Here is a 13,149-nt window from a genome sequence, read left to right as displayed (position 1 = left end):
TGGTCCTGGGAAATTGGACCCATGGCCTTGAGCATGGCAGGCAAGTGCCCCACTTGTGGTAAATCCCTAGCTTTCTGTCTTTTACCTCTCTTACACTGTTATTTTCCTCCACTCCCTAAAGTCACAGGATAAGATAAAGGAGGCCTGTATCTTCGCCTAAATGTAATCTTCCTTTCTTTTCTTTTCCCTATCCCCTAGATGTTAAGGCGTTCATGGTCTCAACTTCTTTCTTATCCTTTATTTTTTCTTGTCGAGCTCATTTGTATCTCGTGGCTTCAAATCACTCAATGACAAATTTGTATTTCTCTTCTGAGACCTTCTGAGAAAAGGTAGAAAAATCAAAAGACACTCTGAACCTAGTATGTTCCGAAATGAACTTTGTTATCTCATTTTGCTCTCTTACATTCTTCAACATAGAAATGAAAGGCAGTGCCATCTACCTGTCAAAGTAACTGTACAAGCTGTCAGCAACCCTAGCTTCATCCTGCCCCACAGAGCCTTCAGCCCACTCTTCTTACTACTGCTTTGGCTACTTCTCCACTTAAAATTCTTCAGTGATCACCCTCTTCCTTCAGGGTAACATCTGAAATACTAAGCATTTTTAACTGTTTTGTTTCCTGCAGTACTGAGGTAACGCCGGGCCATGTGCATGCTAGGCAAGTATTACACCAATAAGCTACGGGCCTAGCCTTGATGTTTAGTGGGGAACTGAACCCAGATTCTATCAGCCCTCTAACTGGCAAAGCCTTGAGGGGGACATATGATGTGGCACATACGGGGAGGTCGAGGACAACCTTGAGTAGTTTGTTCTCTCTTCCACCTTTACATGGGGTCCAAGGACGGAGCAAGGTTTCCAAACTTATGCAGCAAGTGCTCTTACTTGCTTGGCCATCTTGCTGGCCTGACAAAAATTTAAAATTTTCCACTGTGGGGAAAGAAAAGGCCAAGTGCAGGACTCACCTAGTGAGTGTCCTTAGGAAGCATGCCATAGCCCCTGGCTTTGTTTGTAGGCTCCTGTCATGCATGCTAAATATGCACTCTACCACTGAGCTACCTGCCCCGCTGCTCTAACTATGAAGAGTTTTGTATGGCTGTAATGGCATTCGTAATATAAGTTGTACATAAGTTGTAGTCTAGTTTTCAGTCATCATCCCTTGAACTTGGTTCTCATAATACCTTTCTTGCCTTCTCTCATCTGGGTATGTTCCACCTTTAGAAGGAATATGCTATTCCTTCTGCCTCAGAGATATTTATCTACTTTTAATCCCCTTGTGACTGCTAACACTTCTTTAAGCATCATCTTTTCCAAAAGCACTCAATTACTTCCCCATGCTCGTTTGAGCCTTCTGAGTGTATCTGGGCATACCTAATTCCACAGCAGTGCTAGGCTCTGAAGCAGGGCCTAAGTCTCTCAAGAATGAGTTTCCTATCCTTCAGGACAGCAAAGAGACTTATGGCAAATTTTATATCCACAGGAAAGAATGCATATTTAGCAGAAATGTTTTATGTGTCCTGGCAAGTGCCTGATGATTGGAGACTGGATATAAAAGGTGAACAATTGCAACAAACTGTGACTAAAGATGTTTAAGTACTAAAAACAGCTGACATTTCACTGGAACAACAAAGGGATTTTCTAAACATGTTGCAGGATATGACAGAATGAACCAGAAGGGAATGTCAAAATTTTAAAGAACTTTATCTTTAAAAATAAAAAATAAAAACTGAGTGTGATTACAATTGAAGTTTCTAAAAGTCAATCAGCATCTTCAACTGTCATTGGAAGGTTGGGATGAGAGGATTCTGTGAATGCCATGAGTCTAGCATAGAGTTACTCTTCTAGGAGCCATAGAGAACACATTACACTCTTATCTACACCATCATAACTGGATTATTTTGTCATTTTTTAGGGTACTAGTGGCTGAATGACATTTATGTTGTCTTAACTCTAGAGTCATGGGGCACAAATCATATTTCTCTAGACACAGGTATAGGCTTGAGATGAAAGCACACATATTGTTTCTGACATGGTTAAAGGGAAATGAAAATAATTAATATGAATCCTAAACTGGATTCATATTCATATCATGAGGTGACTCATGCCTATAATACCAGCATTGGGAGACAGAGGCAAGAGGATTGATGTGAATTTAGGGCCAGTCTGGGTTACCTAGTGAGTCCTAGACCAGACTGTGCTACAGAATGAGGCCCTGACTCAAAGCACACAGATTTCAAAAGGATGAATCCTAAGTCAGCTGTGGAGAGATTTTTTTTTTCTATCTTCATGCATGTAGGAAGTTCAAAAAACAAACAACAAAAACCCAACATCCCATCAAGTGTTGCTGTACAAAGGAAGAAATCAAGAGTGATCATTTCTGCTTCCTGGAACAGTCTCTTTAAGTGATACAGGGGATAAGATTCAGATTATAAAAACTCAGGGTCATTCCGGGGGCTTTGGTGATGGCTCAGTGGATGCTTACTGTGGCCTTGGGTTCAGAGTCCAGCACTCATGTAAAAAAAAAAAAAAAAGCCGGGCGGTGGTGGCGCACGCCTTTAATCCCAGCACTCGGGAGGCAGAGCCAGGTGGATCTCTGTGAGTTCGAGGCCAGCCTGGGCTACCAAGTGAGTTCCAGGAAAGGCGCAAAGCTATACAAAGAAACCCTGTCTCGAAAAACCAAAAATATATATATATATATATATATATATATATATATATATATATATATATATATATATATTTCCAGTGCTGCAAGGCAGAGACAGGAGGATCCCTGGAGCTTATGAGCCAGCCAACATAGCCCAATCAGTGAGTTCTAGGTTCCATGAAATAGACTGTCTCACAAAGTAGGTGGAGAGCAGCTAAGGAAAATACCAGTGTAGACCTCTGGCCTCCACACCAGCAAGCACATAATTCATGACAGTTCTTTTCTACTTCTACATGGATATTCTCTACACAACCTAGTCTTAACCCAGTGTCTTGGTTAGGGTTACTATTGCTGTGATGAAACACTGTGACCAAAAGCTACTTGGAGAGGAAAGGATTTTTTTGACTTACACTTCCAGAACGCTGTTCATCATCAAAGGAAGTCTGGACAGGAACTCAAACAGGGCAGGAACCTGAAGGCAGGAGCTGATGCAGAGGCCATGGAGGGGTGCTGTTTACTTGCTCCCCATGGCTTGCTCAGCCTGCTTTCTTACAGAACCTAGGACCAGCAGCCCAGGGATGGCACCACCCACAATGGACTGGGCCCTCCCCCATTTTCTAAGAAAATGCCCTATAGGCTTGGGTACAGCCTGATCTTTTGGAGGCATTTTCTCAACTGAGGTTCTCTCTTCTCAAATGAATTTAGCTTGTATCAAGTTGACACAAAACTATCCAGTATACCCAGATACGTTTTTGTGAACAAACAGAAAGGTTTATCTTTCTTCTTGAATGCCAAGTAGTACTTTCGAGAGTCAAAAAATTTGGTAGAAGTTACCATTATATGTCAAGCTAAAGGAAATCTTTGTATTTACGATACAGTGTTTTTCTGAGCAGGAGATTCTCCTAATATGGCCAACTTTGGAAAGTGTGGTTTTTAGTTTTAGTAAGAAAGATGATCTCTCTAGATATTCTTTCATAAGGATAAAAACACACAAAAAGCATAAAATAAGTTTATAACAAATATTATTCCCTTAGCATTCCTTCAAAGAATGGCCTGAGTAAGTAGAGAAAATCCGATGACGATGATGATGATGATGATGATTTTTTAAAATTCCCCTTTCATCAATACAGCCAGGTTCACCCTCAAACTTTTCCAGGTTGAGAAAAATCCTTAATAACTAAAGTTTGTGGCTTTAGGGTTCTTATCTGCCTTTCTCATTTGCCAGAATTATTTAAGCTGGTTCTATAAAATATAAAATTGACACTTTTCCTTCCCACTTTGACTTACAGAAAATGGACAGACTACTGTCACAAACTTATAAACTTGCTGCTATGTTTCTCTTTTTCTTCCTTTTTTCTTTAGATGCACTAGTCATTAGTTTTCTCTGCACTCAAAATACCATATGGTCAACCATTTTTCTGAGTAAGTATAGAGTCTTAATTTCAAAGGAAAAAAGTTTAAACACTTGAACAGTCTATTTAAACAGTTACATTAAATAGCTTGTGATTTATATCAAATTTGCCAAAATTATCAAACTATGTAGAAAATAAGAAAACCTGCAAAATTAGAAGCAAAGATGCCCAATTATTTTCTGTGCATCTATGTTAATCAAAAGCAATGCTTTCTCAGAGCTCATCAAGAGTTAATTCTGCTTATAACCTTAATAATTTAAAATCATTCTAACCTCAATTAAACCAAGACTCCAACAAAAGTTTGTAACCTTCTATTTTTTAGATGGAAAGGGTAGAGGACAGGACTCGGGCTGTGATTTCCTCTAGGAAGTACATCATGTCCTAGAGCCCCTGGTCTGCTTGAGATGCTCTTGGTATAGCATGCACAGCTCCCTTCCTGCTTTCTCAAGCACAGCACTATTTTGCTGTAGGATGGTCTGTATGCCAAATGTGTTGCTCTAATTGGTCAATAAATAAAACAATGATTGGCCAGTAGCCTGGCAGGAAGTATCGGCAGAACTAACAGAGAGGAGAATTGAGAGAACAGGAAGGCAGAGGGAGACACTGCCAGCCTCCGCCATGACAAGCAACATGTGAAGATGCTGGTAGGCCACGAGCCACGTGGAAAGGTAAAGATTTATAGAAATGGATTAATTTAAGATGTAAGAACTAGATAGCTAGAAGCCTGAGCCATTAGGCCAAACAGTTTAAATAATATAAGCGTCTGTGTTTTTATTTTATAAGTGGGCTGTTGGACTGTTGGGGCTTGGCGGGACCAGGAGAGAAAACTCTCCAGCTACACTATTTCATGTAATTCCTTAATTTTCTTTTTATTAGAAGACCATAAACTCCATGGGGGCATGGAGATGAATTCTATGCTGGTGTTCACCAGAGTTTTAGAAAGTGACTACACATACTTAGTAATAAGTTATTTAAATTAAATAGATTTTTAAAAAGGCATCTCTAGGTCATATTTCTAGACTTACTAATTTATTCAATTCAGTCTTTCATGTAACCTACAACAAGAATACAATGCAATCAGTACTTATGGCCCTTGGAAGACTAAATTATTTAGAGTATGTTCTCTTTACCATGGCTGAATTTAAAGGTTATTTTCTAAATGTTTTCAGTTGGAAAAGAAGGCTTTATGGCTGGCAGTTAAAGAGAAAGGTGTTTTATAAGTATACCCCATCACAGACTGTACAAATGGAGGAGGAGAGCCGAGCACCAATGTGGATGAGGTGCTCATTCCTCTGTTTCCTGACTGTGGACATGGTCAAACTCCACTGCTTGGCTTCCCTGGATGCTGAACTAAAATAAACTCTGCTTCAAGTTGCTGTTGTCAAAGCATTTTATCACAACAGGGAAAGAAACTCAGACCAGTCACTACTCACAGTTCAGCAACAGTTGACTTGAATGATATGTTTTCTATTGAAATATTTCTCAAAAATCATTCAAGACTGTATTTAGTTTCAAAACTAAAGTATCCTCTTCTTTCTGAACAGCTGAAACCAACTGCTGTGAATTAAAACCTCTAGGCACTGATTCCGCACTGAACCCCAACATGACTTGGTTATGTTAACTACAGCCAATGAAAGAGGATGAGGATCTTACATGTCTTCCTCTTCTCTTGTCCTTTTCCATTCTGTGTGGGATGTGGACAAGGTAGTGTGCCGTCTTGGACCATGCAGACTAGGGCAATCTTCTAAGGTGGCAGTGTAACCGAGGTCACCTTAATGGTCCAGAGCAGAAAGACTCTGAGTACTGCCTATCTCTGGGCCAATCTTTGTGAGAGAGAAAAAAAAAAAAGAAGTCCATACTACTTGTCTTGGTTTTCTATTGTTATGTCACAATGACCACGAACATTTTTTTTTTAAAGACATTAATTAGCTCACAGTTGTGAAATTCAGAATCTGACCTAGTGTGACTGGTTTCTCTGGCTAAGGCCCCCACAACGTGAAAACAAAGGTGTTAGATAGGTTGTATTCTCATCTGGAAATCGATGGACTCTTCCAAATTTACATGGCATGGAGACACCCAGTCTTAGAATTGTACACACGAGGGAGCCACTTCTTTCTGGTTATCATCTGAGGGCCACAGTAAGCTCCTCAAACTCACTCAAAGTCCTTTTCTGGTCCACAATTCCATCTTCAAGGCCAGCAGATAAACTCTTGGTCTGGTTGCAAGCCTTGTGGACTTCTGATGTCCTTCTCTAAGAAGAGGTTTGTTCTCTTAAAAAGCTCAAATGATTAGGTAAGAGTCATCCTGATCTCTTAAAAGTCAACTGTACACAGAGCATAACCCAATCAGAGAAGTGAAATTCATCAAGTTCAGTTTTGAAGATTATAGGGTTTATATAAAAGGGAACAATGACCTTGGGCCATCTTTGAATTCTATAACATTACTTCAGCTCTCTGCTACTTTAAAAGTTTTTTTTTAAAAGAAATTAAATTAACTTTGTAATTCTTGCACATATACATATATAAAATTTGTATTTTAACATCTGCAGTTGTTTAGTATTAAATGCATTTACACTGGTATGTATCTACCATCTCTAACCATCTTTAGAACTAAAACTATGTGCTCACTAAATAACAACGCGTTATTCTCGCTTCTCTAGGCCCTAGCAACCAGCATTGCACATGATGTCTCTATGAATATGACTACTCTTAATAACTCAAATAAGTTGAATCATTTGGTATCTGTCCTTTTGTGTCTGGCTTATTTAATTTAACTGCTATATTCCTTTGAACCTGAATGTTAATATATATCAAAATGACTGAGGTTTGCCAGTGTGGTAGGAAAAAATAGAGAAAAATATATAAGATATTAACATTACTTATTAAGAATAACTGATGAATATAGCCAATTCAGCTTGCCTATATTTTGCTTTTAAATATAAATGTTGCAATGTTACCCTAACTCAGTCGTATACAAAATAGTTTCTTTTGAAATGTAACATTCAAATAGCTTTTGGGGAGAATGAGGACTATTTCAGAATGTACTCCAGGTGAGTTACAGTCACTCAGTAGAAAAAAGTGGGGCTACATTTATGAGTGGATAATCTGCTTAATTCATTTCATATACAAGACTATGTTTTAAAACTAGTATCCTGAGCCACTCTAATAGTAGTGATGTTTTCCTCAATAAGAGTAATACAACAGGTAAATGTTTTAATATAATTAGGTGACCTCCAATGGCTATATTTTAAGGCATTTCCCAGGACAGTTAAGATTTTCTAAGCAATGCATGAAGAATGAAACTCCAGAGTTTACTTTGGCTAATAAAGTTATTAATGCCTATCCATGTAGGAATGAGAATCTACTACATATTGCTTTAACCCATGTTATTTATTTGTGTAGAACTTAAAACCTTTTAGTAAGGGTCAGATTTGTAGTAATGAAGTCACTGGACCAGTTGGTGGTCTTATAAAAAATTTAAAGCTGGAGGTAGTGACTAACATCTAATCCCAGCACTTTGGAGCCTGAAGCAGAAGGACTGCTAAAAATTCTAGGCCAGCTTGGGTTACACTGTAAGATCCCATCAGAGAGAGAGAGAAAGAGATTCAGACAGACAGACAGGCAGGCAGGCAGGCAGATAGGCAAGCAGGAAGACAATAAAACCTCCACAAAGCTGGGTATATTGAACATGCCTGTAATTCTAGCATTTGGATGTGGAGGCAGAAGGATAAGGAGTTTAAGGTCATCCCTGGCTATATATCAAATTCAACTTGGGCTACAGGCAATCCTGGGCCTACCCCTAATTTAGAATATTGATACCTATGTTATTAAAATAAATTTAAGATATGATCAATTAGCACAATTATGAATATATAAAGTGTTAAGACTTGGTAGGAACTATTCAATCTAATCAACTGGCTCATCATTTTACATAAAGTAAAATTATGGTCAGAATTGATTAATTTTCCAAGCCAATAGAATTCCAACATTTTAAACTTGTGAAAAGCTTTAAGGCATCAATTCCAAACACTCACTCAAAAGAAACTGAACATAAGCATGGTGGCTCATGGATGTAATCTTGGCACCTGGGTGGCAGAAGCAGGAGAACTGCTGGGAGTATTGAGGCTAGCCTGTGCTATACAGTGAGGTCTAGGCCAGTCTGCTATACAGTGAGGTCTAGGCCAGCCTGGGATACAGAGTATGATCTTGCCTCAAAACAAAACAAGCAAAAAACCCCACAGGAGACCCAAAATGTTCAGGTAGATGAGAAACTCCCAGGTGACCAGCCCCTTTATACAAACAGTGCTACAGAGACAGAAGGACACAGAACTGACTACTCCTCACCTTCCGAAAGTTTCAACTACAGTTCTTTATTTGGGGATCAAATCTGTTTTCTTTCTTAGGCTTCTCACTTGCTTGTTTTCAAGCACAGGCCAACTTGCTCTCAGACCTGTGCCTTTAACACATCATGAAATCTTTCACAAAATCTGTTGTTGGAGTTTTACTGTTGTGAATTTAGGAAAGTTACAGTTTATGCTTCTAGCTATAGTAACTGCACAAAAAGTTGTGACTACAATATACAATGGACAGTTGACTGATGATAAATGTCAGGGGTATTTTAAATAGCAAAGCCATAATATCCCTAACCATAAGATGATACAGGGATCCAAGAAAATCAGAGTAATCCACCATAAGTCCTACCTGCACAACAGCTCTCCAGTCCTTTCCCCTTCCTCACTAAGCTATGCTGGGAGGAGAAAGCTTTAAGCAGGTCTTAAAGAGATACGTATGAGGATTCAGTCTAGAACATGAGTAGGAGCCCCAAGATCTACAGATGAAAGGACTCACTCTGAGGAACAGATTAAAGGAATAGAGCCCTTCCAAGCACATAACCCAACACTGAATTTCAGATCTCAGAGGTCAGTTTGCTCAGTCTGGGAGACTTGTAAATATGTTCTGCAAAGGAGATGGCCAAATATAAAAGAGTCAGCTAACTGGGAGAAAGGATGGCTATGTGCTTATTCCTTGGAACATACAGCAGGGGGAAAATAGCACTTGGTTCAGACAAATCTCTTCTCTTCAAAACCCACTGTCATGGAAGAAGACTCAGGATCTGCTACTGGAATAAGGAGGGCATGAACAGAAAAGTACTGATAACAGAAACAGCAAAAAAGAGAGGAAAAATAGGCACAGTAAGGTTGCCGACAATGGCCATATGGGAACAACAGCTATGTTAATTTCTTGAGGTGACCAAGTAACCCCCCACTGGAGAACAGGAAGGCACATCAGCCACAGTGCTGTTCAGTAATTGCTGGTCAAGTCATTGGGAATGGTTTAATGCCACTGAACTGCTGGGTAAGACTCAGGACCCTGGTCAGGAAGCCAAGGCAGAGGATGGTGGGAAAGCCAGTCTGGGTTACACAGCAAGACATGGTTGCAAAAGCAAAGCACCACGGTCTGGGTGATCATGGCTCTCGGCTTCCCTGAGTAAGAAGAGCTGGAGGACTCAAAGGTGATACCACTCAACAAACCTGCGCTGACCTCAACAGTTTTCTATACACGGAAGATGATCTGTAAGAAAATAGCCATTTTAAATGCTCTATATCCAGGTAATATCTACAGCCCACCATTTACATACTTAAATGAACATTTTCACACACAATCTGAACTGGTACTCCTACGAAGATACCAAGGCTCTCAAATACTCCCAAGTATAACAAGTACATTTTTGAGATGCAATGATTAGCAAAGCAAACAAGTACAGTAGTATACTTAAAGGTGGTTTAGCAAGGACTGCAGAGATGGCTCAGCAGTCAAGGGCACTTGCTGCTCCTCCAAAGGATCCAAGTTCAGTTCCCAGCACTGTATCTGCTGACTCACAACCATTGTTAGCTCCAGCTCCAGGGGATATTACACTCTTCTGGCCTCCACAGGCACCTGTACACATGTAGTACACACACACACACACACACACACACACACACACACACACACACACACACTAAATAGATAGATAGATAGATAAATCTTAAGAAATGTTTTCAAAGTTAATTTAATCTATCAACAGAATACTACGGAAAAGGGTTTTTTGTCATTTTTTTCTTAATCAGATAATCAGACAAAGGGATAATATCTTTTTTTTTTTTTTTCAAGACAGAGTTTTTCTGTGTAACAGCCCTGGCTGTTCTGGAACTTGATTTGCAGACAAGCTGGAACTCACTTGCCTGCCTCTACTGCCTCTTGAGTGCTAGGATTAAAGGTGTGCACTACCATGCCCAGCTGATAATTTCTATTTTTAAGCAAAATGGAAGATAGCATTTCTTGGACTCCTGAGGTAAGAAAGATTTTACATGCTGATAAAGCCAGCATGGTTGTCTGTGTCCCTGTAAGATTCAGACATCTTAGTGGACGTTTCTCTCTTGCATGCTTATTAATGGATGGTCAGTGTTAGTAAGTTATTTAACTCACAGTCTGCTTATGGGTGTTCTATGAGCAATAACCATTTGCCAGCTCAGGGACTTTGAAAATATGGCTTCACACAGTATACTGTTGAATTTAAGATTCTCATTCAGAGTACACATTCCCGTAATTAAGTAAAGAGGTCTCAGTCTAATTAAAGAGTTTATTCTGGAATCAAAGAATCTTTAGTTATGATAAACACAAGAATCCATCTAATCAAACTTGCTTCTCTTCCTTCCTTCCTTCCTTCCTTTCTTTCTTCTTCTTCTTTTTTTTTTTTTCTTTTTTTTTTTTTTGGTTTTTCGAGACAGGGTTTCTCTGTGTAGCTTTGCGCCTGTCCTGGAACTCACTTGGTAGCCCAGGCTGGCCTCGAACTCACAGAGATCCGCCTGGCTCTGCCTCCCGAGTGCTGGGATTAAAGGCGTGCGCCACCACCGCCCGGCCTTTTTTTTGGTTTTTTGATACAAGGTTTCTCTGTGTAGTTTTGGGCCTGTCCTGGATCTCTCTCTGTAGACCAGGCTGGCCTCGAACTCAGAGCGATCCACGTGCCTCTGCCTCCTGTGTGCTGGGATTAAAGGGATGTGCCACCACTGCCTGGCCAAACTTGCTTTTCTTGCAAGAACTGCTTTTATAGTATCATCCAAGCAGAACACAAACACAAAAAACAGGGAGGATCCGGTGTAACTGTAATGAATGACTCCATTTACAAGCAGCCGGAATGGCTGGACAGTCTTCCCTGAGTCAAAAATCTACCTCCTTACACCAGCTCGTCTCTCACAAGGTACAGAAAACAGTGTATTCAAAGTCGGTTCTCTTCTCTAGTTTTCATGAGTCTCTACAGTCTAATAAAAATTATTTCATGTTCGTATGTTCTCCTGGCTTAAGTTTCTTAGGAAAATCCCAATTTGTTAATACTTTTTTTCAAATATGTTAACATGACACTATTTAACCTGCATAGATCATCTGTCTTGAATTTACATTTCTATTTTTGTACTCTAAGACTTCATTCATTTTTCTTTTGAAAATGAGATGAATAAGATGACTCATTTCATTCTAGCCCCGCTAAAATAAGCAATTTCTATTTATAAAGTTAAGTCTTCCTCTCTCGCACTAGAGTAGACACTGTCAAGTGCTGTGTTGCCAATGTCTCTCAAGCTCCTCTGTGTATGTGAGTCATCTCGGTGTGATGCAGAGCTTCCCTCCTACACACGTTGATAATCTAGTAGGCGCTGGTGAGCAGTAGCCCGACTCTGGCTGCAGAAGTGATGTCTGCACTAAAGCAAACATGTACTGGGTTTAGTAGAGAAGGGTCAAGAGTACAATTATGGCCTTAAGAAGAGGACTTCCTACCTCACTGTGTGCCTTTGAAAGTCATCACACTAGGTCCTCATTATCGACCTTGGGACAGCTCTTGCACATGGACAGTCTAAGCCTGCTGGGCTGTCTTCAATCCATGTTAGGCTACTCAACTACATAAATAGTCTCCCCACTCTTGGAGCTCTGGTTTGTCACCCTCCATAGTGTTAATGGTGCTTTCATCATGCTCAGGGCTCGCCCCCCCTCCACCCAAACACTGTTTAAGAATTTCACAACAGAATACAAGAAATTGTAGTCAAATCTGGGCCCCACTCCCTTCCCCCCAACTCCTCCTAGTACCCCTCCCATCACTTTTCCTTCTCAACTTCATGTACTATTGCTCAAATACAGTGAGTTCACTGGGTGCTGCCAATACACATGTGGATGTAGGGCTGCCCATCAGAACATGAGCAGCCTGACATGGGTTGCCTGTTAGAGGAAAATGACTCTACCCTCCCCTCAGCCTGAGCTCGAGGTGTGACTCCAGTAGCCCTTTCCCCACCCATGCTCAGATGCTGGCTGACTTGATCTTGTGCTAATCTTGTGCATACAGTCATAGCTGCTGCAAGTGCATGTGTGCATTGGCCCTGCCAGGTCCGGGAAACAGTTTCACAGCAGTATTCTACCCTCTCTAGCTCTTACTGTGTTTCTGCTCTCCCAGTGTTTCTTGAGAGCTGCACTAATACATGGGTACTGGTTTAAGGATACATATTTATGAAGCAATTTAATAATATGTTCACTTAGCAGAATAATAGTAGATTCTCCCATAGGGCCTATAAACTACCTAGCCATTAATGGCCCAGTTAACACGATTACGCATGCAGTCCATCTTGTCAAGTGGTTCTTCAGTCCAATCAAGAAGAAGCTGGTTACTCTGGTAACAGTCATGCTAGTATTGCATCAATAGTCATATCTTGTTTACAGGGTTCACATCTGGGTAAGAGTATTGATTAACATCCCTCCCCTCCCCTCCCCCATGCATCACACTTTCTGGCACTATGAAAGTCAGCCAGTCGAATGAAGCTTCCAGGTAAGTATCAGCTTCATTTCTTCATGTCCTATGACTTAAGTATATGGTGTCTTCAGGGTCTTACCATCAATTTCTGGAAAGTAACCAAACTTCTCAGGTTGAAACACCACAAACTATTCTACCTCTTTCCTAAGGGTACCCTCCTCACCTCTGTAGACTCTGACTGTAGGAGACAGCCTTCCTGTGTGAACTCCCTCCTCACTCTGCTGGGACTCTGACTTCCTGCATTTGGCTAATAGCCTGTGTGATGT

General features: G+C 40.4%; 1 protein-coding gene across 4 annotated transcripts in view; it reads right to left on the bottom strand.

Moving 5' to 3' along the window:
- Window positions 1-13,149, bottom strand: part of Fndc3a (fibronectin type III domain containing 3A) — a 164,493-nt gene that overhangs the window by 76,361 nt on the left and 74,983 nt on the right. The window contains exon 1 of one of the 4 annotated variants that reach the window (XM_052732787.1): window positions 5,708-5,795. The exons of the other annotated variants lie outside the window; for them this stretch is intronic. Coding sequence (XP_052588747.1) covers window positions 5,708-5,780 — 73 coding nt within the window. The 5' untranslated portion in view covers window positions 5,781-5,795. Of the gene's footprint in view, window positions 1-5,707; window positions 5,796-13,149 lie in introns of those variants that run through there. 4 annotated transcript variants of the gene reach the window in all.

This window comes from Peromyscus californicus, unplaced genomic scaffold, assembly GCF_007827085.1.
Source record: "Peromyscus californicus insignis strain IS unplaced genomic scaffold, ASM782708v3 Scaffold_12__1_contigs__length_115047231, whole genome shotgun sequence".
NCBI classification, from domain to species: domain Eukaryota; kingdom Metazoa; phylum Chordata; class Mammalia; order Rodentia; family Cricetidae; genus Peromyscus; species Peromyscus californicus.
The sequence above is the reverse complement of the archived record's forward strand: the minus strand, read 5'-3'. Positions and strand labels throughout refer to the sequence as shown.